Source organism: Conger conger, chromosome 17 (genome assembly GCF_963514075.1).
Source record: "Conger conger chromosome 17, fConCon1.1, whole genome shotgun sequence".
Taxonomy (NCBI): Eukaryota; Metazoa; Chordata; class Actinopteri; order Anguilliformes; family Congridae; genus Conger; species Conger conger.
In genome coordinates, this window is record NC_083776.1 from 33,800,273 (window position 1) to 33,826,329 (window position 26,057).

The 26,057-nt window shown below is 43.0% G+C and overlaps 2 protein-coding genes across 5 annotated transcripts in view; both read right to left on the reverse strand.

Annotated features, from left to right (window-relative positions):
* Positions 1-8,362: 8,362 nt before the first annotated feature.
* On the reverse strand, positions 8,363-16,574 carry LOC133117082 (ankyrin repeat and SOCS box protein 9-like). Of its 3 annotated transcripts, none has more exons than XM_061227200.1 (9): positions 16,553-16,574; positions 15,336-15,412; positions 14,766-14,894; positions 14,547-14,626; positions 12,475-12,582; positions 12,036-12,186; positions 9,935-10,069; positions 9,443-9,634; positions 8,363-8,699 (listed from the first exon to the last, which is right to left on the reverse strand). In XM_061227200.1, exons 3-9 carry the CDS (start codon positions 14,854-14,856, stop codon positions 8,569-8,571), a joined length of 888 nt encoding a protein of 295 aa, XP_061083184.1. In that variant the 5' UTR covers positions 14,857-14,894; positions 15,336-15,412; positions 16,553-16,574; the 3' UTR covers positions 8,363-8,568. The 3 variants fall into 3 exon arrangements, with proteins under 3 accessions (XP_061083184.1, XP_061083185.1, XP_061083183.1); XM_061227201.1 differs by lacking the exon at positions 16,553-16,574 and adding an exon at positions 16,458-16,469 and having other exon boundaries at positions 14,766-14,890; XM_061227199.1 differs by lacking the exons at positions 15,336-15,412; positions 16,553-16,574 and having other exon boundaries at positions 14,766-14,998.
* Positions 16,575-17,809: 1,235 nt separating this feature from the next.
* Positions 17,810-26,057, reverse strand: part of LOC133116815 (F-box-like/WD repeat-containing protein TBL1X) — a 28,096-nt gene continuing 19,848 nt past the window's right edge. For both annotated transcript variants that reach the window (XM_061226786.1, XM_061226785.1), the window contains exons 5-15: positions 25,300-25,432; positions 24,547-24,694; positions 24,394-24,457; positions 24,147-24,244; positions 23,706-23,766; positions 23,316-23,437; positions 22,891-22,965; positions 22,651-22,757; positions 21,630-21,795; positions 20,966-21,067; positions 17,810-20,634 (exon numbers count right to left, since the gene is read on the reverse strand). In XM_061226786.1, coding sequence (XP_061082770.1) covers positions 20,608-20,634; positions 20,966-21,067; positions 21,630-21,795; positions 22,651-22,757; positions 22,891-22,965; positions 23,316-23,437; positions 23,706-23,766; positions 24,147-24,244; positions 24,394-24,457; positions 24,547-24,694; positions 25,300-25,432 — 1,103 coding nt within the window. In that variant the 3' untranslated portion in view covers positions 17,810-20,607. The remainder of the gene's footprint in view (positions 20,635-20,965; positions 21,068-21,629; positions 21,796-22,650; positions 22,758-22,890; positions 22,966-23,315; positions 23,438-23,705; positions 23,767-24,146; positions 24,245-24,393; positions 24,458-24,546; positions 24,695-25,299; positions 25,433-26,057) is intronic.

Consider the following 26,057-nt stretch of genomic DNA (forward strand, 5'->3'; position numbering starts at 1 on the left):
AGGGAACATGTTCATTTTATGTTCCTTTTAACTCTTTGCAAGCTTCTACATAATATATCCTATAATGAAAAATATGAAATATAATTTCTACACTACACTACAGCAATGTATGTGTTGTCTCAATAACTGTAATTAATTATAGATTAATGCGGTCACAGGGTAAATGTGCTGTCAACAGTTCGTCAGGAGCATTTGGGGGTTAGGTGTCTTGCTCAGGGACACTTCAACACAGCCCGGGCGGGGGATCAAACCGGCAACCCTCCGATTGCCAGACGACTGCTCTTACTGCCTGAGCCATGTCACCCCGGATCAGATACTGATCTGTCTCAGAATGCACCAAATTGACACCTGTAGACATGTTACCTTTCAAAGCAGGTTAGCAGCCTGATGAATGGGAACATACCCTCTGCAGAAATAAATACTAAATTTAATATGAGTGTTTACCGCCTGCAGTTCATATGGCATGCATTATCATTACGCCAATGCAATAGACTCTCGTTTTCCTGAGAATAACTTAAAGACCTGGTGTATCGAGTGGAACAGATTAGAGGTTTTTATTACAGAACCATACCTCCCTCATCCCAAGATAATTGTATATGCCAAAAAACCTGCTGTTTAAGCATGATGAGTTGTACTTTATTGATCCCCAAGAGACGTTGTGCTACTTGCTTATCGGGTGGCCTTGGGCGGGGTTGGTTATATAGCTTACTTCTTTATTAAATTGTCTGTCTTATAAAAAGACCAGTGGCAATAAATGTTGGTTTAATTTTTTTCTTTAATGAGGTGAAATGTTTCATCCATCTTTGTACTGTGAATATTATGACACAGCTGAAATTCCTTGCTACATTAGTGTCCCCGAGCCAGCCTTGCTAATGTAGCTGATCATTTTTAGTTCTATTTCTTTTATTGGCAATACATAAAACCCATATTTTGAGTGGGTCACTGCTGTCGTACCCTTAAGCAGTGTATTTAACCCGTGCTGCTTCAGGTGGAGTGGCCAGCTGTGTAAAGGGATATGGAAACTATCACCGTTTTAAAAGCTGTGTAGATGGTTCATTGCCATCACATTGTAGTGTGCAATGGAAGCTGTGTCCTAATGATTCCTAAAACATCTGCTTAATTTAGTCCCTTTCTACACCAGCCATTTGGCTAGCCATTTAACTGACATTTTTCATGTTTGTATTTAATCAGTTGCTAAGTTACAGTAACCATGTCTCTCAAATACAGCAATAGCTGCATTCATACCTGTCTGGCTGTCAAAAATATGCAAAAATGCTCAACTGACATATGCGATGGCAAAAACCATACGCAGCGAAGTTACGGGGTAGATACTTGAACGCAGACGCAGGTTGCCAGTGTATCATTGTACCGACTGATCGTGTTCGTTATATTTTCAAGGTGAAAATCTGGCATAGTATGCCTTTAAGGAGCTCTGCTGAAGATAAAAATGTAATACAATTTAAATGTAATTGTGCACTTGCTCAAACTGTTGCATGCGTGGATGGTTATACTCTGAAAATGTTTTTCAACAGCAGACCCACGGTGGTCACATCCCACTTCTATTGTTATAAGCCAGTTCCAAGTCATACTAGGCTATATTTTGCCAAAGATGGCAACACTGCACTTTTATTTGGAGAGTAGTGCTGTAACCACTGTTCACAGTTGACTGCAGTGAAATACAAAACCCATGACCCTTCTGTTATACCTTTGTGAGAAGATAAAATGGAATGTATGTATGCTGGATTCAAATATATATATTTTAATACAGAAAATTGACTAGTCGATCTCATTACCAAGCAGAGAGTACAAAGGCCCAACACTACAGAAACATTTAAATTCAGTCTCCCTCTCTATAATTGGGGTAAACATCTGGCCTAGTGTCCTGAAATGACTGTCATTTGCATTTAACAAAACTTTCAAGTGGTTTTTGCCTACACACCCCACTTACTGGCTGCCTAACCTGTCACAGTGTAATAGGTTTGAGCAAAGCTCCTTGTGACACATCTGTGGTCCTGGGGCCTTGTTTTTAGGACCCCAATTGAGTCCTCCATCATGGAAAAGAAACTAGCCAATTAAAACGTTTGAATGATGGTTATGACTTCTGAAAACTTCTTTTCTTGCGCACTCCGGGGAAATCTCTGGGAGATTGGCATCTCCAATTGCTCAGTCGATTTGTTTTAATTATCCAAGCGCATGCAGCCAGAAATATCAAAGCAATTCTTGCTGTGCCAGAGGAGGTAAGACCGCTAAGGACGCGGCGGGAATCCTACAAATCGCTAACGAGATCCAACTGGAGTGCCATCCCGCCAGGTGATGTTAAAAAAAGCTAGCTGCTTGCTCAGATCCCAAGATATACCTCAATTGTGAGTTATGAGGTTTTACTGATGGGTGCAATTATACAAACTTAATTTATCACATCACAGAAGGGTATTGTGATCACGGTTGGCTTTTTCGCAAATCCATTGCACTGACCAGTTATGATGTGTATCGCTGTTTTTGAGGTGGTTGGTTGCACTATTTACATGTTTGCACATTCATAATCCAGCCATTCTGAGTTAAACAAAAATGTAAACGCCCCATTTGATTATTATCATTGACATCATAATGTCCAGTCATAGGCCTGCCCCGGAGAGACCCCTCCCTGGGAAAGAGCAGAAAATGCACGGCCTGTTTCCACCCATGGGGCATGTCAGTGCACCAAGAACCACTGCTCTAGCTGGGCACATCACCCAGAAGTTCTCTTTTTACTGGGGTAAGTAGAGTGAAGTCTTTATCTTGGACACTTCATTAAACTTGGTTCTCCATTATGAAGTCATGAAGGACATTTTACATTTAAATTTTAGTCATTTGGCATACGTTTTTAATCCAAAGCGATTTACAAGTGCATAGGCTCTCCCACAGGTTAAAAGCATCAATACCCATGAAGGTCTGTTCTAAACAAAAAGACAGTCATCGTAAGTGCAATTAATTAATTATTTTTGGAAGTAATCCACAGCATTGATTCAGCGCGGAGCACCAGCAACTGGACAAAGAGCTGGTGAAAAAGCACAACCTCACTGACCGGCCACCTCTGACTCAAGTGTTCCACTACAGGTCACGCATTTCCGCCGTGCGATCGATGGGGAGGTGATGTTTCAGATAACTGCCTGTTTCCCGCCTCTGCAGGAAACCGGTCAGGTAATATCAGGCAAGCTAGGCTTGGAGACATGCTGTTGAGCTCCTCTGCAAACGGCTCTCTGTCGCTAATGCTTCTGTTTCAAAGGGGTCACCGCTGGTCACAGGCTGCAATTAAAGGGCTGTGCAGGGTCGATGTGTCAATGGACAGAGTGTCTGGATCAATAGTGTTGCTGGCCCAGACCCACAGAAGCGACCGTCTGTACCTACTCAATCCCCCACTACCCTCTCCTCTTATGCCAAGAGTTAGAGTGACCATGATGTACTCCTTTGTTTAAAAAGATTACATAGGATGTGTATGTGTAAGCACATGTACGTATGAAACTGGGTATCTAAATATTCAAGGATCATACCTTCACATTTTCTGATTATAAATAATCTGTGGACATTAATTCATGTTCATATATATAGGGTTTTTACACTCTACGAAACAGGGTGCCAATTATGTGGGGGTATGTTCATACACAGTATGTGTAGAGTTGCGAGGATTGACAATTAATCCAATGTCAATTATGTGAGATAGATGGTTATAACATCCTTCTACAAATAGTGGCGTTATGTGAAATATCAGTCTCATAATATATTTTATAATAACTATAATGTGACGTCCGCTCAGAGACCCAAGTGCGGACCAAGGGATAATCAGAATCGTAGTTCAGTAGTCAAAGCCAGGTATTCCAATACACACAGTTCCAAATCAAGTAGCAAAAGCATAGTAGGTAAAACAGTCCAAGATCAAAATCCAAAAAGCAGAAGTGCAAAAGTACGAAAGGCTAAGGCAAACGGGAAGTCAAAGAAAAAATGAATATCAAAACCACAAACTCTGAAAAACAAAAGGGCAAAGGTAAACTCGAGGTCAGGCAAATGTGTGTCTCAGGAATCTCATGCAATACAGACTTACAAAGAATCGGCACTGGAAAGATGATCAAAGTTCTGACAAGGTTTCTACCAGAGACTGGGGTTTAAATACATGAAGGGAAGTGACATACTAGGTGGGGCATGGGAGTGAGGAGGGCTAAACAATTAAACAACAGGTGAGGAACATGATAGGGTAATATAACAATCACAAGGGAGAAACAAAAACATGAACTGGGTACTCACAGACCAACATGTAAACAGACGGCTCCGGATTAGGGAGTGGACATTTGCATAGAGTAGAACATATAGTGATAGCGAGAGGCAGGTGCGAACACTTCGCTGAAACAAAGCAAGTAATCAGCGATAGAATAGGGAGGCAGAGTTACAGCACAGAATTGAGACTGGAGATACGTTAGTTATGTGCTTAAATCTAAATTGCCCCAAACTAGTAACTGTTAGTTAATTAGTTAGACATAACAGGGAAATGATGAATGCAATGAATAATGTATAAATAAACACAAGACCAGATATGATATGAAAAATAATAAATTATAAGAATGACAAAAATAAACTAACAGACAGATACAGGAACATAGCATATAAATTGGCCATTTCAATTAATAATTAAATTAATTATTATTAAAATTACGCATTTAACTTAACTATATCAAAACACTATACATTCAGTTGATACCGAGCTAATATAAATGGATCACTTAAGAAGGTGAAGGCATTTTGGGAGTTCTTTAAGAGGCTATTGAGAGGCTATCAACTGAATGTGCAGTATTTTTATTTAGTTAAGATTAACTATAAATTAGTAATTTTAATAATAATTAATTTAATTATGCATTGAAATAGCCAATTATTATAAACTATTTTATGTGACTAATATTTTACATAATGCCACTATATCTCTCATAATTGCTGCCATACGTGAGGATTATTAAGATGGAAATAATTGGCGCCCCGTTTGTAAAAACCCTACATAATTGGTGCCCCGTGTGAGGACTGAGATGTATACGCTTAAAATAGTCATCCTCACTATTTCATAGAGCATAAAAAGATAGCAATTTAGATGAAAATCACACCCACAATCCCAGACACTGCTCATTGGGGGGTGTCAGAGGGAACATATCCCAAATTTCCATGTCACAGATCCAGAACTGAAGGACTAGGGTGACTGGGACTCATTTCCCTTTTAAGAGGCCTAAACCTAATGCATTTCAGTGAGCTGCTTCTCTTTAAATAGTGTGTAATTAATTAGTGTGACAAGTAGGTGAAGAGTTTATTTCTGGATATAGGTCCTAAACAGGCACTGTTCCTATGGAATGTTACCCATGTTTCCTGCATTCATTTATGTGACTTGCCACATTGCTTTATTTCCATCTCAATATAAAGTTAGTGCATGGAGGCAGGAAAGAACAATGGGGATAATTAATAGCATTGGAACTGGAGATTATTTTGATGAATGTAATCAGCAGGAAACTGTGGAAGAAAGACAGAATAACTCAACAACGAGGCTTTATTGTGTGGCTGTATAAGGCTGTATTCAATGTGCATTCATGAGGGTAAGTTCCGGTATCAAGGACTGCAAAATACATTTTGTTCATGCTTGTCTTTCCACTCAGCCATTGAGCTTTTTAACCATCACTGCTGTATCTTTTCAAAGATTGTTGGACATGACAATAATTCCACCTGTGGACACTCTAAACACAGCACTGAGGACATTACATTTTTAATTTTATTTCGAAGAGGGACAATGTCATTTATCCTCCGCCTTATTCTCCACAAAGCGATGACAACCCATAATTAGAAAGATTAATGAAGAAAATATGCATTAGCCATCTGCAATGGGGCGTAGATACCAGTAAACAGTATTCATGCTTGGGCCAATACATTGTGAAATGGAAACCAGCTGGAACTAATTAAAATCTGCCACTGTGAAAACAAATATGCATACTTTGCATTACATAGCTAAACTTAATTTAATACCAGAATTCCATTTGCTTTTACCATGGCAAATTATAAAGAGGCAAAATGTAGCTACATGGTGGATTAAAACAAAGGTTAGTGGTTTGGCAATGAGATTAATTAAATTCCTTGTATGCCCATATTTTTATTTATTCTTCTTAACTTTGCCCTGTCAATATAATCTTCTTTATTATTAATATTTATTTATTCATTTCAATGGTGAGAGGCGCCAACGGTGGTGCGGAGATCACGGTGTGACGGCCGCTTGTTGGAGTTTTGAGCTTGAACTCTGTGCCTCTCCGCTTGAGGCTTCTTAAGACAGCTGCGATCTTCACCTATCAGGTCTACTGTCAACGGCCATCGGCGTCAGGCGAGGCCAGACCTGACAGCCAGTCGTACACGGCCTGTTCAGGCGCAGATGTGAGAGAGGTTTCGCCTCTGAGGATCCGTGCCACAACAAGGTTTCAATCACGACAGACATGACTGCAGGCTTCGTGCCAACGTCACTCCAGGGAAGGAACTCATAAATACTGACAGATTTACATGTGGTTAAAAGCCTTGGGGGAAATGGCTTTCTTGTACCTGATGGGCTATCTAAATGAAGGAATGTTGTCCTTCCAGAATGCTGAAGAAATGCTCCATGCAATCCACCTCTCGGCTGGATTACTTTAATGTTTTACTGTCTGGTTGCACCAATTCAGCCCTGAAACCTCTCCAACCTTTACCCCTGAAACCTCACCAACCTTTACCCCTGAAACCTCTCCAACCTTTACCCCTGAAACCTCTCCAACCTTTACAGAATGCAGCAGCTAGGCTTTTTAATCAAACTAAGAAAATGTAAACATATTAGTCAGGTGCTCAAAACTCCTAATTGGCTGGCTGTTAAATTTAGGATTGACAATAAAACATAACCACTTTAGATGGTTTGGTTATCTTAATGAGTTACTTATTCCTCATGCTTCTCTTCCTAAATTATTATGGTAGGTAGACCCTTCTCAGAGGGGCAGATCAAAGCAGAACTAATGGAACAATCTCCCTCGACATATTTTGGCTTCAGACTTAAAACATACCTCTTTAGTCAATCTCATAATTAAGGACGTCTGGGCGGGGTAAATCTGACCTAGCAGTGCTGAATGAATATTACACATTGAACACATAAGTTTGCATTTCCAGTGGCTTTAACATAAAGGCTGTGTGACTAAAATATATACTTGGACTACACCTGCCTCTCATTAAAGATTTAGGTTTTTGTATTCACATTTTCTTTGTTGTTAATTATGTATGGATTATTATTAAGTATGGATATGAAGAAAAAATTGCTAATTGCTAATTAGGTATTGGAAAGCGCATAGAGTCATACATGCATGCATGAACTCGCATGCACATTGCTGTTTTTCTGCATGATACAGTATATTTTTGTACAGGTCTTGGAACTACAAGAGGCCTCTACAAAACAATTAGGAACCCAGTAAGAATCTTGTAGTTAGCTCACGTTCTTGCATATATAATTGTGTGTGTTATAGTACAGGGAGTTTTTACATCCTGGATCTGGTCATTAAAAGAGATGCTATCCTGCCCCCTGGTGTCTTTTCTGTGAATCACAAGTACCAATAGGCCTCTGTTGCCAACTCTCTCACTGGATCTCGGTGGAGGGACCTCAATTTAACTGTAGATGAAAACAACCATTTTGCATCTGCATCTTTCCAACTGGCATTACAAGGCTCTATGTACGGGGTTATGCAGAATATAAAATTATGCTGCAAGCAGTTCATTCCACCTCTAATGTTAAACCAGCGCATATGCCCTGTGGAGAAATATCTACAAATTAACAGTAGATCTTCCTCAAAACAATCTGAAAAGTTACAATATTTAGCAAAAAAAAAGAGCAAAGTTGCCAATGCTAGAACCTGGATTCAGCCAACATTTTCACTTTGCAATTTTGACAGTTAAATGAAAATAACCGTGTTACTTTACTGGAAGTAGTACAGTGCTAGTTGTTTTATTTTGCAGATCCCACAATCCAAAATGCGGTATTTACAGGGTAGTAGCAGGATGTATATACAAAAATAACTGCAACTGCAACTACCATTCTTCATAACACAATACTTTCTAAACAATGAAATATTTGCATTCACTCTACTTAAGTGAAATTCCCGTTCAAACTTAATCAAATAATCAGTAAGACACCTTGCCTCCACGCAGGCACTGAAACGGCACCTCTCGCGAATCCTTCAGGTGGTTTTTCCCAGACCAGGAAGTCCTGCGAGCAAAGCTGAGCAGCAAATAACGTATATTGCATTATTTTACAGTATAGAAAGTAAAATACTTAATGTTAAAGATATTAATCGTTTCTGCGCTGTGTGCGTGAATGTGCGAATTCGCTAACTTAGATGCGAGTTTGTTAACCGCGTGTGCGCACGTACTGGGATAGCACAAACTGTAGCGAACTGTACGAGAAATGCGTCAGTAAAGCCATGCTGGGGTATTTATGTGTGTGCGTGTGTGTGTGTGTGTGTGTGTGTGTGTGTGTGTGTGCTGCTGGTGGCCACACCTTTGCCAGTCGTGTTAGTCTGACTGATACAGAAGGTATTCTTTGAGCTCTGATGGTAAAGACAGTGAGCTGATCTTGCAGAGTCTCGCTGGTCCCAACACTCTGCGCACAGTCAGGCGGGACAGCTGGGCCAGGCGGGACACTCCTGCCGAAGGACAGTTGTGCTTTTAGAATGCCAACAGCAACTACAGCAAGAGCTTATGTCTGGTAAAATAAGTTATGCCGTGAAGTTATGGGCTCCTACTGTCCTACGCCTGTTTAAATGAGCATTACCATATACTTCTCCTCTTACGGGAGCTTTTACTCCTACCCCATTGGCGTGTGCGAGGGGTTAACAATGCATTCCTGCCTAACCCATCTTCTGTCAATCTCTCATCAGGCGGGCCTAGGGCCGGGTCCTGGACAGCTTGTCTGCCCTGTGAAGCTCACGCTATTTTGAAATGTACTGATTTAATCTGTATGAAAAAATAATAACCCCAGGAAATGACTTGCTTGGACAAGCTGACCATTGATATATTTATTTAATTGAACAATGATTTATTTAGTGTGCATTTGGTGTGCACAACAAAGCATCCCCAGGGGTTCTGTTTTTACCATCGATTGGGTGCGCATAAGAAATCTAAAGTAGACCATTGGTATTTTTTTATGGAACAGCCCTTGGGACTATTTATATAATCACTTTCTCAAAGGATATGGAACTAGGTTCATGTCGCTGGACCTTAATGAGGATAATTCAGTTATGTGTCTAGGCATATACAATACACCCATTAAAAACTGTTCAAGTGGGTTTTGTACATTTATTCATCAGATCAAAACACCCAGAAAAACTGAGGCTGCATCAAGCAAGCCTGTTACCTAAGACAGAGTGTTTATTTGGGGATGGACTACCTCCTCTCTGGTTGAGAAGGGTCTTTGCGGCACTGTTGGGTGGGGCCAGGTCTAGGGGTTGGTTTCCTGCCGTGTCCCTGGCATGGGCGTTGGCGCCATGCTCCAGGAGAGTGGTGACCAGCTCAGGCCAGTCCCGCTGGGCCCCCAGGTGCAGTGGGGTGTCTCCCCCCTTACCGCTGTTCACATCGGCCCCTAGAGGGGGGGAGTCCCACAGCCGGTCAGCGAACGCTGCAGGCTGCCATTACCCAACACTCACCAATTCTCACCCTGGGGGTTTGTTCAGGTGAAAACTACTGATTTTCATTAGCGAAATGAAATGAATTGATTTGCATTTTGTAAATCAAAAATACAATCTTTTAATTTGTAAGTGAATATCTTAAAACATAAATGTTATAATAAAATAGTTTTCACAAGACCAACAAGGTAATGGTTGGACAGACAGACTTGCATTAATATGACAAACCAAAATCAATATAACCGAGCGTGTCATACCAAGCTGAAGCAGTCTCTTCACCATGCTCAGATGCTGATTGGCACAGGCAGTGTAAAGGGGTGTGCCCAAATATTCAGACCGGCGGTCAACATCTGCCCCCTGCTGGACGAGGGCCTCCACACAGTCTACATGACCTGGAACAAAGGGACACCAAAGAGTCCATCTCAGGGGATGTGTGTCTGTTTGGAGGGATTTGGGGAAGGGGATGTGATTGTTGTACTTCATCAGGATGTGTGTCACATTGTAATTCCCTGCATCCTGTTCTCTGTATGCCCCTCTCCCTCTGCATGGTATGCACAGATCCAGAGATTCTTGGACTGGGATATGATATGAGCCCCCCACAGCCCCATAACCACCAGGGATGGGCAAAAATACATAAAAATGTATTTTGATAGAAAATACATTCACATTTGGGGTATTTTGTATCAAAATAAACTACAAAATACAAAACAAGAATGTTTTCTTGGCACACTTTGGGTCTGTTAATACCAATCAATCATCTCTTGAATGCCACAGCCTATTTCAGTATTGTTGCTGACCATGTGCATGCCTTCATGGCCACAATGTACCCATCTTCTAATGGCCACTTCCAGCCTGATAATGCACCATGTCACAAAGCAAAAGTTCTCAAACTGCTTTCATGAACATGACAATGAGTTCAATGTTCTTCAGTGGCCTTCCCAGTCACCGGATCAGAATCCAATGGAACACCTTTGGGATGTGGTAGAATGGGAGATTCATAGCATGAATGTGCAGCTGACAAATCTGCATAAATTGTGTGATGCAATCATGTCACCGTGGAACACAATCTCAAAGGAATGTTACCAACATCTTGTGGAATCCATGACCCAGTATTAGTATAGTGTTGCTAATGAAGTGAGTGTATACTTATTTCAATACATTTACTGTCAAACTTCAGCTGATCAGGAAGCCTGAAAACCAGTTCCCAGCCACATAAAGCAAAACAGGGAACACTTATTGGAGAGGATAAAGTACTTTAAATTGGTAACAAACGAATGCTTCTTTAATGAGGAAAACATCCCCACTTTTTATGACAATAAACACCTGCAGAGCTAGGCCATCATTCAGGCGAGCCAAGAGGTTTCAACAATGAGCCCTGACCCAGCCAGTGAGCCTGGTTTCCATATTCTCACTCAGCTGGGCGACATAATCCTGATACTAGACCCCCAAATGGACAGAAAACAAAGCAAATAATTCTCTAAAGAAGGATAAGCATTCCTAGCTCAAACTGGTCTGCTGCCATGAAGACTGCAGCAAGAGAAGGTAGGATCAAAAACCAACCAGGCCCATGTGGCTTACTGCCCATTTTAAGTCCAAAAAGAAGGGCATCTCCAAACCCTGATTGACACAGAGGGGAATGCACCAAGGTGCTCTCAATGATCAATCTCCACACCCTGAGCTGCAGGTGATTCAAATGGTCAACCTTATGCTGGGATATGCTGGAAACCGAAAATGAAATAGAGGAAAAAATCCTGAAATAAGCAGAAAGGAAAATAACTACCAGCCAGAAAATGGTAGAGACTACAACTATACATCTATATTTCTATTTTCCCATGTTCCCCATTTTGTAATTAACAGTGACTTAACATAATTTTCATAATCAGAAAAGGCAGCCCTTGCTCCCAGCTGATTTGGTGCTGCGGTTAGTGCCACTGTTTCTCTTGCAGGAGACCAGGGCTCAAGGCTCTCCTGTTCAATTGTTTCCGCTTTGTTTCGCTCACTTAAAAAAAAAGAAAAAAAAAATACAATAAAAACTTTTATCTTTCAACTCAGTCCAAGGGGTTTGGGAAAAGGCAGTCTGAACTGAAACAGGTCCATTGGAACAACTCTCAGTTTAGGCCAGGGATGTACAACTCCTGGAGGGCAGGTGTGTATGCAGGATTTTGCTGCCAAAAAACCGCATCTGCACTACAGCACGTGGTACGTGATTATTCGACAGCAGTACATAGTATTGCCAGCAGGTGTCACTAGTGCGCACTTGAGGCCTCAAGAAATGAATCCATTTGTAACACAATTGGCTGGAAAGCTTCAACAGCTGAAGAAGCATGGTCTCGCCATCACCACTGCGTGATCTCTGACCTTTGGCAGCAGCCTGGTGGATGGGGGAAGAGGAATCTGTGGGCCCATGGGGTGTGCTTCCATGCTGGAGAAGGAGTCTGACACAAGAGAGGTGTCCCCCCCCACAGGATTCTGACAGCGCAGTGCTCCCATCTACTGTAGTGATGTTCACCTGGCTCAGCACACAACAAACCAGTCTTACAGAAAACACCTCTAACATCACAATTACACCAAACACAACACATAACTTTGCTTGAGAAGTTTGTGGCTCCAAGTTCTTTTTATGAATACAAAAACTGAAATTGCTGAAGCTGGTGAAAATATATTTTATAGAAAGCATTGCCCTGGTGTGCAATCTATTCTTATGTGTGGGTACTTATAATCACCCAGAAACAGCTGCTTTTACTTCACTGCCAAAAAATCTGCAGGAAATGCAGAGAAACACGGTGCAGTGGCTCACATTTGCTCCGTGGTCCAACAGTAACTTTGCACAGACTGTGTGCCCCTGCAGACAGGCCACGTGGAGAGGAGACACCCTCTCCAGAGAAACCAGATTGGTGCTGGCACCCTAGGAGAGGTGGATAGTTAAAATGGAGTTATTCAACAGCCTTATTGCTTGGTTCACATTTGAGATCTGTTCTGTCACAAGCTCGTCTGTTACAATACAATATCAAACCCCTCCAGACAGGAATACGTCCTCCATTTCCTATAATGCTAAATGGTATGTACATTATGACAGTTACAGTGAGCACCATAATTCATTGGACATTTTTGTTGTTTTGGTTCTGTACTCTAGCACACAGCGGTGAGTTTGAAAGGATACAATGACAATAAGGTTGAAGTGCAGACTGGCAGCTTTCATTTGAGGGTTTTTTTCAACCATATCGGATGAGAAATCCAGCACCTTTTATACATGGTCCCCCTCTTTTAAGGTACTACAATTATTTGTTCAATTGGCTCCACAGATGTGTTTCGTTAGGCAGGTGTATTCATTTGTGTCGTTAGTGAATGCAGAAGTGAGCTGTTGATGTCTAACCTTGATTCTAGACATTGCAATTGCCCTTGGAGATTGTTGTTGGGGTGTGACAACATGAGGAAGACAGCAGTGTGGATTAAAATTAAGCTGGTTGTCAAAAGGCTCAGAAATTAAAATCCAATGATGATCCAAAGCATACCACCTCTTCCGTGAAACATGGTGGAAGGGAGGTTAAGGCTTGGGCCTGTATGGCTTCCAGTGGAATGAGCTCACCTGTCTTCATTCATGATATGACTGCAGACAAAAGTAGAACAATCTATTCTGAAGAAATATTTTATCTGCTCAGATAAAACCAAATGCCCCCAAACTTACTGGATGGCAATTCGTCATGCAACAAGACAATGACCTGAAACATACTGCCAGAGCAAAAAGGGGTTTTTGACGGCCAAAAAGTGGAAAATCCTTGACTGGCCGAGTAAATCCCAGAATCTGAATCAAATTAAACATTCATTTTACATGCTGAAGAGGAGACTGAAGGCAAAAAAGTCCCCGAAACAAGCAGGAACTGAAGATGGCTGCAGATGATGACCTAGCAGAGCATCACCAGGGAAGATACCCAGCATCTGGTGATGTCTATGCATTGTAGACTTCCAGCAGTCATTGCATGCAGAGGATATGGGACCAAATATTAAAAACAGCTACTTTATTCCACATTATGTTATAAACTACCAATATTACTTGATGCCGGGAAATGGCGGGGCACTATGTACATTCGATGTGGATGAAAATACTCTCAAATTAAAGCTGACAGTCTGCACGTCGACATCATTGTCATTTTATTTATAATGCATATTTACAATTACCTATCAAGTATAAATTGAACCTCCTGGTGTAAAAACTAAGGAAATGAATTACAAAAAATTATGTTTTAAGTTAAATGTTTGCATTTGCTGAAAGCCTCAAAAGACAGGAAATTCAATTGATCAGCCCTAAAGCTTGCCTCAGCCTGCTCTCCATCAAGGTATCACCAGATCTTTGACAACATGCTACAGCCCTGTAGTTTATATTTATTTTGTGCAGAACAGGATTCTGCACAAAATTATACCTAATTATACCTAATTATTTCCATAGCATTAACATGGCAGCATATTATTACTTTACATGTGATTTGGCTGGTGCTTTTATTCAAAGTGACTTACAGCTGATTAGACTAAGCAGGAGATGGGTGCATGGCTAAGGGCCTTGCTCAAGGGCCCAACAGGAGGACAGATCTTATTGTGGACTTGAACCAACAAACAAGCACCATATCCACTAGGCTACAGGCTGCCCAATAAGGCAGAATTAAACTGATTAGCATATTTTGGAAAAGTGCAAAATACCTATATTGGCTCAAAATTTGATATGCTAAATTGCCAATACACTTTACAGTGCACTGCTTTAAGATTATGAATTCTTTGAGAGATTTGAATCTTAAGCAATCTGCCCATGGTGAGCACATATCATTTTATGTAATCAATCATTGCATAATCAATGATGTCACAAAGAGAACACTCTACCTGATCAATGAGAGTGCGCACGGACACAAGCCGCCCATGATAGGCTGCATCATGCAGCGGTGACCAATCAGACTCAATATCTTTAACACAAGAAAAAGAAAAGAAACACACAAACACTGGAAGTCTGAACATCTGAAAACGTGCAATCCAGTTCATGCAACAAAAAATAACTGCTATAGTCACAGATACAGAAGAGAGAAAACTGAACAGGTCACCTACCACTCATTAGAGGATTGGAAAAGTACACAGCAGACTCTGCTTGCCTGCTGGAATCTCTCTCCCCATTTCTCTCCCCTCTCTGAAAGTCCATTCTTGAAAGTGGCCACGCTTTTGAGGTCTGTAAACTGACTGAAATATTCACCATCAAAATGTACCTTCCATTATTAACAGACCAATCTCAGTGCTGAATGTTTGCTGAATGTTTCAGTGCAGCTGTGCAGGTGGGAAGCTGCCAAGCATTCTTGCAGTAGTTATTTTACTGCATCCACCCATTCCTGCCCTCTTTCCTGGTTATTATGCCTTTGTTTCAATGTAGTGCATCTATGATGTCACTTCCTTTTAAAGTCTTTCCTGCTCAGGAATTTTGCCTCAGGGCTCTCTGCTGGTCCTTTTTTTTTTTTGCATGTCGTTCACATCCAAATATGTACACCATCCCCTTTTAGGCAAGCACCCTGTGATATGCCTTACACGTGAAGACACACGTGTGACAAGGTGTCAGTTCCACCCACACAACTCATTTCTGCACTCAAGACGTTGTCTGTAAGCACTGACATGGACCAGCTAACTCACCTAGGGGAGACGTGGCTCAGGCAGTAAGAGCAGTCGTCTGGCAGTCGGAGGGTTGCCGGTTCGGTCCCCCGCCTGGGCTGTGTCGAAGTGTCTCTGAGTCAAATACTGCTTGTTCTGGCACATTCTTTTCTATAATTGCTCATTCTGTGTCGAAGTGTCAGTCAAATACTGCCTGTTCTGGCACGTTCTTTTCTATAATTGCTCGTTCTTAGCATTTCTTTCTCGATTACTCCATTATATACATAACACATTTTCAAAGGGATAATATCCAGTGTTTAATTGCATATACAGGTTTTAAAAGAGTACAGTTCTGTCTTTAAAGTGTAATATATGGCCATAGTGTATTTGGAAATTAAACTTATGATAGTGCAAGGATGCATGACAGAAATTGTAATTATGTTAATTATGTTTTTAAATAAAATATTTTGCCAGTGTTTTTGTAAAGACATAATCCTTTGCTACTTTCCCCTACACCACAAGGTGGCAATAAACAATAGGAAATGCTGTGATACCTTTTTATTTCATTGTATTGTTTTCATATCAGGAACCAGACTGCTTCAATCAAGAAGTGAAGCTATCACATGGTTTTATATGTAACATAACAGCTCATGTAGAAACTATGTGATGTATTCTTCGGACTTTAATAGTGTAAAACACAACAATCTTTTTTCACACCTTTCACACAAGAACGCCAGAGGGTAGAAATGAAATATGTAAAATAGACCTTTGGAGTTCTGGAAAGTTGACCTGTCAAATCTTCCCCGGGAACACCACATGGGAATACCCCCTTAAATCATATAAAATCTAATTTTTCACAATTTCACAAAAGAATGCCACTAATTGCTTCACAGCAGACCCCAGGCTAAAAGCTTAACAAAAACAGCAGGTTCTTAAACCTCAACAGCTTCCTGCAATCGCTTCAGGAGCAACAAAAACACAAATAATGTGAATTTATGTGAGGCACATATCTACAAGAACTAGCACAAATGGCCACATAGCATTATATTCTGACATTGGTATACACAATCGTTCAAGTCAGGTTCAACCACAACCTAACTGTACCTAGTTACCATTCGGAAAACATCATCATATTCTCTAAACATACATTGTGTTTCACATTACCTGGATTCTTAAAAAAAAATCTGTTTCAGTAGATTCCTGTGGATGTGCACACAATATACAGGCCATGGTTCCCAATATACTACAAACGACAGTACCTGAGGTCTTCCTTTGGTCAGGGTCTCTTCAAAAGCACAGTGGCGGTATTAGGAACAGAGTCCAAGGCTCTTCTTTCACAAAATGTGAGGCAACTTGCTAATCAGTTACTACAAATCCAAGATTGTGGAGTTTGCTGCATATTTATCAGACCTGTAAATACATTGTTGCACTCACTTTGCAAGAATTGTTTAATTTCAATCTTAAACCTGCATACTTTATACCTGATACTTTTTTGATTACTTGGAATACGCTTTGCTGTAATTCTACAGGGTTTAACACTAAAAGTTTAAGAAATCCTTAATTTATTCTGGTCTTGAAAAGTCCTGCATACATCTGTGTTGGAAATACCAAATTATGATTTTATTTTGTTTTATGGTTTGGATCAGTAAGTGTAGCCTGTAATATTATATTTCTTAAACTTTGAGAAATGACACAGGGAAACCAAGGCAGAAACAAGACTCATTAAAACAAGGGGATCCCTGTAAAAACTTTCACTGCCATCCCAATTAGTATTTCCATTACACAAGCAAGTCTCTTAAAGAAGGCTCCTTGACTGAGCAAAAATCTCTCATCCTACAAAAAAGAGGAAGGCCAGAGCTTCACATTTTTATGTTATAAATCTATGCTTGTGTTCTCTAATTAGATTGAATTTGATTAGACTTTCCTGAAATCACAGGAATCTTGCCCCAGTAAGCTATGGTTGATTTAAAGAGAGTGACCCCCCCCCCCCATGATGCGTTTTATTTTTCATTTTTATGGCTGTGGTCATGTTTTCCTCTGGCTAGTGGCTACACATCCTGTCTGTTCCCTTCTGTTTAAGAGGTGTGTGAAGTAATACCATATGTGTAGAAAGACCTGGCCACTGAACTCCAGGTCCTGCAGTGTCTCCAGGTATTTGTTCCAGCCACATACTACAGCACCTGATGTCACCAATGACCTTCCTTCCTGAACCAAGCAGGAAACATAATGAGTTAAATCAGGTGGTGTACTGCATGGTTGGAGCAAATGTCTGCAGACACTGTAGGCCCCAGGACCTGGAGTTGAGTAGCCCTGCACCTAGGCGTTTGATGTCGCTCTGAACCATTGGGCCATGTGACATGTACACTTCATGCATGTTGACATCTGTGGTAATTCAGCAAATCCATTGGACTTGTAAATCCCTGAAAAGCAAAACTCCACTAGTCACACAATCACTTGTTCTGCTGGATTCATCACAAAATGATGTCATCAAAAATGAGAGAAGAGACAGACACTGGTTTCTGTTATCAAAATAGAGTGATTTATTTAGCTTCACGGGGTAGCATCTCCATGTGTTGCCCTGGTGACAGGGGGGAGGGGTGGAGCCGTGCAGTCGTGGGACACGTTCTACACGGGGACTCAGAACATCTCGCCATCTGCTGGCCTCCTCGGTCTGACACAGACCGTAACGATTGTGGAAACCAGACAGCGGCTCTCAGCTTCTGAGGCCAGCGTGAACCGAACGCAACCTTGAAAATAATAAATGTGTAAAAAAAAAAAAAAAATGACAGGTAATGATGAGAACAAACCCCCAGCAGGCAGTGGAGAGTGGAGCCTTTCTGTTCTGTGAGTTCGTTCTCCCCGTGTCCGTGTGGGTTTCCTGTGGATACTCCAGCTTCCTCACACAGTCTAAAGACAAGCAGGTGAGGCTAACTGGAGGAAGTGTGTGAGTGAATAGTGTGGGTGCCCTTTTCCTATTTCTGCCTCTTGCTCAATGCGTGCTAGGATGTGGGTTGCATAATAGACGGATGGATGGACAGATCCACTGGAGGAAGAATGTGGAAGAAAGTGCACTTTACTTCAATTTTACCATTTACTGGACTGAACCCAAGTCAAGGAGAAATGGATAATGTGCTCGACTCCCAAAGGCTGTAACTGATGAGTTGAATTGAGCTAAGCCGTGTGGAAATGCGTTTCATCCGTGTTTTCACAAGATCTGAAATGAGCAACGCGGCAGATACACAAAAATAACCTGCGAGGGTCACAAATGAGGATAAACATAACGATAACCCAAATGGGGAATGCGATTACGGCTCAGAATGGTTCCGTTGACCTCAATCTGGCTGGCCGCAGGTCAGAGAGCCTCCACTTCGTGATTAAAGTTGATCTGATCCAAGCTGTAAAGGACATCAGCAGAGGGCTGCTTAACATTCAGTGTCCGTCTGATTAAACAGGATTTCACCTTGACCGACTGCAGCCTGCAAAGGTCATAACAGGATTACTTCCTGTCACAAGATGGCTGACTAATCTCAACACCTCTCCACTTATCCAAATGAGACAAGGGGCTCTTTTCAATCACTTATTTGTACCCACTTGCTTACTTTCCCCACCTCTTTTCCTTGCTCCTACCTCCATTCATCCAAGGAGGCAAGGAAAGGAAGCAAGCAACATGGTTCCTTGCTCAATAATTATTTGCCTCCTAGCTCCTCGCTCCTTCAAGGAGCATTTAATGGGTTGGAATGCCCTTAAAGAGCTGGAACTCAATCAATGTCTGGATCAGTCAAAAACAAGGAGGTATAGAAGTGACCGGAATGAGCCCGCAGACCCGTTTGGACTGCCAGAACTGTGAATCCCTGCTGTACCTCTGTGCCCCACAAGGCGGCACCACACACAAGCAAGCGGAGCTGGATAACCTAACAACACCGAAACGGCCAAGTCATCGGTCAGTGTTTGCAAAGAATCCCAGAGCACTGAGGCTCAAGGATGAAAGTAATGTGTACTGTATATAACACATATACACAGTATATAAATGTGCGCATCCATCTAATTTACAAAATCTTTACATTCATTACATTTACTTCTATAAGGGAGATAGTAAAGTGATTTGTCAGCATGGACATTCACCTGTTCAAAAAAAAAGAAAAAAAAAAGAAAGTAATTTCCTGATCAGGGCATGAATGCTTGAACAAAGTGACTCGTATCAAGCAAAGCCCTTCAGTAGTTCAACTAAAACTAAACCGATCCCAGTCAGTGTACACAGAATACCCATGGTACCTTCCTTCCTTCAGTGATGCCTGGCAGGCAGCAGCTGCCTCCGAGACTGCAAACAGCAGGTCGGCCAGCAGGTTCAGCTCCGCCCACCACAGATGTTGTGTGCATACTTTTTCAGAGGCAGTTTTTCTTTAATGTATTCTTATCTATCTCCATCTATATTACTGACCTAGCTACTTATGCTGCCAATATGCTGCTATTAGTTTAAAAAAATATATATATATATTTTTTTTTAAAAGCTGTTGCCTTCCTGGTTTCACTGAGAGAAGGAAAGTACCATGGGCACATGGAATAAGCCATTCTCCAAAAGAATGGGGGTGTTTAACCATTGCATCCTTCAATCAACACATGTCTGAGACCTTCACTGTAGCTTTCAAAAGACCGCACTCTTAGGAAGGCAGTCTGTCCAGCTCTATCTATTCAAGTTGTAAATATAAAACATTTTTGTTTTATTTTGAAACCCCATCCAGGCAACCAACCATCCAACTCCCAAAACTAATCACAGGTGGTTTTCATTGACTTTGACCATCCTCGACCCTCTGCGAAACCTCTCGAGTCTCAGCGCCAGACAGCACGGAGACCCTTAGCACCAAGGGCCAAGAAAAGGTAGCTGTAGTCCGTCTCTTGTGTGACTTTCTGGACTGATAAAACAGCATGTTTATCCAGCTCCCAGGTAACTACATTGTCTCACTGTGGTCTGTGCCCAACACTCCTGAGGACTGGATTACTGATTTGCCGGTTGGCCCTTTAACTGACAGACAATGACTGAGCAGCTGAACCCCCTTGTCTTCAGAGAGGGAACTCTTATTTGGTTTAGAAGGACTAGGATTTTTTTTGGCACAGCTGTTTGAGCCTTTGACGTTCCCCCACAACATCCAGATGGAGGCGCCTGCGCGCAAGGTCTGCCTTCACCGTTGGGAAAGAATGTTCACGTGGTTCTGGTGACAGCGATTTCAGAAACCATCAAGGCGTTTTGCCACATGGTTTACAGTCCCAACTCCAAAATCACTGCTATGGCTCAATCTTCAAAATTGCCATCAAAATGCTATTTCCGAAGATCAAGGACACACACCTGTAAAGGAGAGATGAAAAAAAACTATTAACGTGCTCAATTCTTCTGTGTCTTTCTGGAAAACAACGCCCTTTAGGCCTGTGTGAGACAGCTTCAAAACGGTTTTAAAAATTAAATGTATTTTCAGAATAGTAATCCAGGCATGTTCCATTTGAACAGAACTGCCTTTACTGCCCAGTGTAAGAAAGAAGACCACTACAGATTGAGACATATTCATTTGTTTCCCCAGTCTGGACCCTCCTCCAAGATAAAGCACACTAGCACTCAGCAGGGACACAACTGCTCAGGCTGAAATGCTGAATTACTGTGATAGCATCTTGGGCCAACTTACCGATCCATCTGATGCACTGGCCCCCACCTTGTCCCCCGCGCTGTTCCAGCACACCTCAAAGATTCCCCCTGTCCCCCTGTAGCTGTGAACCAGGGCCCCACTCTGAAACACAACAGCACAGTGTCACCACCAAATCACCGTCAGGCACTGCAGAGGGCACTCAATGCAGGAGGAAGCCTCTTTCCCATTACTTTACCATCCTCTCTTCTTTTTAAAAACGCATTTAAACTGCAGTTTTCCTTCTTTCGGGACTCTTTCTACAACAAACATTTTAATTCTCAACTGAAACTTACATATGCTATATTTTACTCACAGATGGATATTTATATTAAAGATTAAAATATATGTGCACTGACCCCACTCATTTTAATTTAATATATCTTCAGTGCCCATATGGTTGCAACTTAATTAAATCATAATAATATACATAATACAACAGCAACATTAACAGAAATATCACAAATAAGTGAATCCCTGTAATGTAATTATAGAATTCTCATGGCATAGAAAAAAGCAAAAACAGCTATAAATGCCACACTGGGGTCAGGATTCATGGTATCCTGTGCGGTGATTGTGTGCTTGGTAAGTACTCGTCTTCCTCGGTGTTCCTGTGGATGAAGAGGCTTCAGCCCGCGTGGTGAACGGCGTGCCGGGGGAGTCTCACCGTGGTGTTCCAGATGTGGACGCACTTGTCGAAGGACCCGCTGGCCAGGTGTTTGCCGTCGGGGCTGAAGGCCACGCTGTACACGGGCTCCTGGTGCCTGGTGAGCATGTGGATGCACGCGCCCCGCTCCACGTCCCACAGGCGCACGGTCGAGTCGAAGGAGGCACTGCGGGGAGCACACACGACCGCGGTTACTGCACGCGACTGCTGTTACTGCACACGACCGCGGTTACTGCACTGTTACTGCACGCGACCGCTGTTACTGCACGCGACTGCTGTTACTGCACACGACTGAGGTTACTGCACGCGACCGCTGTTACTGCACGCGACCGCTGTTACAGCACACGACCGCGGTTACTGCACTGTTACTGCACGCGACCTTTCTTCTGGCCAGACTCTGTGTTCCTCCCTGGCCTTTGCATCTTTTGTTTTGCACCACTGAATCACCAGTGTCACTCCAGTTTAGATTCAAGAACTCATCTTTCATGTGAGAGAGACAATCAAGTACGCGTTGTGCGCAATCAAGCACAGCGAGATGTCTGCAGTGATTTGGCAGAGTGAGAATTGGCAGAGTGTCTCTAAAAGGAAGCTAGCACTAGCTCGGGCCTAACCTGGCAGAACAGAAACGGAACCAATAATTTAAAAATAATCCTGAAATTAATTAATATCTATAATTAGGTTTTAAGACAATGGCTACCCTCCTAGATCAACAAAATTGTGTCCCAAACCTTTTGGTCTGGGGCTGCCCAGAACCTGACAGCAATAGACCCAACAATTGCCAACTCAGACATGACATAATTGATAAACGACGGTGACCTGACTCTAAATAGTGATGTTTAGGCAAATGGGCTCAGCTCACATCACTGAAGAGCATCTTTCCTGACTGGGGTGCTCCAGAACATGCTGGAATCATCTGACTGTAGGACTCCCTGTTCTCCCTGCTGCCCCACAATGTGGTTTGTTTCCCCCAGAAGTAGCATCAACCCGTTTAGCATCTCCACGAGCAGCATGGCGCCCCCACCTGGCCAGCATGATGTTGGCGCTGGGGGGACTCCATTTAATGGTGTAGATCTCTTTACTGTGAGCCTGAAGGTCATGTACGCAGGTGTCCTGCTTCATACTCCATATCTAAAGAAAAAAGACAATCTTTGTCAGAATTAAAAGCACAAAACATAAAACAACATCGTACTACTTTTGTCCAGATGAGGCATAAGAGCAGGGGACTGGGTAGCTCCATGTCGTGTTGAGCGAGCAGCCTCACCTTCAGGGTCATGTCATCAGAGCAGGAGGCCAGCAGCATGCCCGACGGGTCCCACTTAATGGCGTTGACTTCATTCTGAAAGACAAGAGCCATTAGGCAGGGCCTGGCACAGGGCTCAGGAGGGTAATAGACTTCCAACATACACACAGGCCAGGGTTTAATCATGGACTGGGAGCCAAACCCACACATACACACACACCCCACAGAGACACACGCAGACAGGCACACACACCCCACCCCACAGACACACACACACACCCCACCCCACAGACACATGGACACACACACACACACACACACACACACCCCACAGAGACACACGCAGAGAGACACACACACCCCACCCCACAGACACACACACACACACACACCCCACAGACACACACACACACACACACAGACAGACACAGAGTGGCTGCTCTCACAGAGTGTCCTTGGAAGGTCTTCAGGGGCCGGTCGTTGCCAAGGCGACAGACGTGTATACACATATCCGTGCTGCATGAGGCGAAGGTGGTGTTGTTCTGCCAGTCCACGTCAAGGGCGGGAGCTATGGGCACGGACATGGGCTCATCACCAACCCCGTCTCTGCATCATCTTACGCAATCTTCATCAAAACCCTAACCCTAAACTCAATCACCTTCGGGTCACCTTATGCCATCTTTACCCACACCATCGCTGGGGCCACCGTACACTCCAGATGACTAACTTTTATTGTTCCAACCTAATAACATGGGCAAATAGCATATATATATACTTGCTCTTTAAATTAATATTAGTTATCAGATATCAGTTTGGTCTCTCATGTCGTGACATACCGGAGTGGAAAGGGAACTGCTGCTTGGCCTCGCCCGTGTGTGCATCCCAGATGATCGTGGTCTGGAAAAATGGGCACATAATGTCACTGTGGAAATGCCCTCACAAACATGTATCCAGAAAATCTTTATTCATTTCATATATAAACGGCTGTGTGAGCAGCACTTTAGTGGTGCTTCCCAACAAAAAAAACCTCTACAACTGCATTCCAAGAGCAATTCACTGTGAAGAATGTGAAGTCTGTTTCGGTGCCAGCAGCAAGCCAGATGCTAATAATGGAAATGCTGACAGTGGCCTTCAAAAGTACAAAAACAACCTGTACTTAACAGCGGTGCTCCTGGTATGCGGTACTGAGAAGCACAAAATGGCAATTCCAAACCAGCGCAACAAACAAGTGAAACACAGTACTGCGACTTCCTGTGAACCCTGCCATGGCAACCAACCTTGTCCACTCCAGCACTGAGGATGCAGTTTCCCTTCTTGTTCCACTTCAGGGCAAATATAGGACCTTTGTGTTGCCCCAGTGTGCTGGCCAGATTACCTGCACAAGTACAGAGATTTGATTATATTTCTCCTCTCTAGACAAAACTACAGCTTGTTCTTGCCAATGGAGACCAGCACAAAAATGATCACAGACAACCAAGGCTGATGATTTCATGAGCCAATGAAATGGAGGGATAAAGAAAATACCATCTTTTGTCCATATCCTGGCGAAGCCATCGTATGACCCAGTTGCTAGGAGTGTCCCATCACTCTGTAGGGGTAGAGAAGTTGATTGAGCTCATATTTCATAAGTGACATCACTGAGAGCAGCGGAAAAGCCTGCCACGACGGGGCGCTCACGTTCCAGTCCAGGGAGGTGACGTCTTTGTTGCTGGGGACGTCCTGGCCCCCCTCCCGGATGCAGTGACGGAGGACCAGCTGGGTGGAGCTGCCACCGCTCACGCCGTTCTGACTCAGGTTCCAGATCCGTGCGGTGGAGTCGCCCGAGCTGAGGAGAGACAGAGAGACTATCACTCAGAACACACTCACACACTCACATACTCACACTCTCACTCACACACTCACACACACTAACACACACTCTCACACACTCTCACACACACAGACACTCACACACACTAACACACACACACTAACACACACTCTCACACACACAGACACACACAGACACTCACACACACTAACACACACGCTCACACACGCTCACACACGCGCACTCACGCGCACTCACGCGCACACACACTCACACACACACACTCACACACACTCACACACACTCACACACACACTCACACACACACTCACACACACACTCACACACACACTCACACACTCACACTCACACACACACTCACACACACACTCACACACACACACACACACACACACACACACACACACACACACACACACTCACACACACACTCACACACAGACACTCACAGACACTCACAGACACTCACAGACACTCACAGACACTCACAGACACTCACAGACACTCACACACACTCACAGACACTCACAGACACTCACAGACACTCACAGACACTCACAGACACTCACACATGCACACACACATTCACACTTGCTCACCCAGAAGCCAGCAGGTCGGTGACAGGGTTCCAGGCGCAGATGAAGACCTCAGACTCATGTCCCCGCAGCACAGTCGCCTGGCTGGCCGGTATCTCCACATCCCCGTCCATCTCAACATCCTCCACGTGATTATCTACAAACACACCCAAACGTCCTCCACGTGATTATCTACAAACACACCCAAACGTCCTCCACGTGATTATCTACAAACACACCCAAACGTCCTCCACGTGATTATCTACAAACACACCCAAACGTCCTCCACGTGATTATCTACAAACACACCCAAACGTCCTCCACGTGATTATCTAAAAACACACCCAAACGTCCTCCACGTGATTATCTACAAACACACCCAAACGTCCCCCACATGATTATCTACAAACACACCCAAACGTCCTCCACGTGATTATCTACAAACACACCCAAACGTCCTCCACGTGATTATCTACAAACACACCCAAACGTCCTCCACGTGATTATCTACAAACACGCCCAAACGTCCTCCACGTGATTATCTACAAACACGCCCCCACACTCTCACTCTCCTGTCTCAGCACACAGACACGCCCAAATGTCCTCCACGTGATTATCTAAAAACACCCCCACACTCTCACTCTCCTGTCTCAGCACACAGACACGCCCAAATGTCCTCCACGTGATTATCTAAAAACACACCCAAACGTCCTCCACGTGATTATCTACAAACACACCCAAACGTCCTCCACGTGATTATCTACAAACACACCCAACCGTCC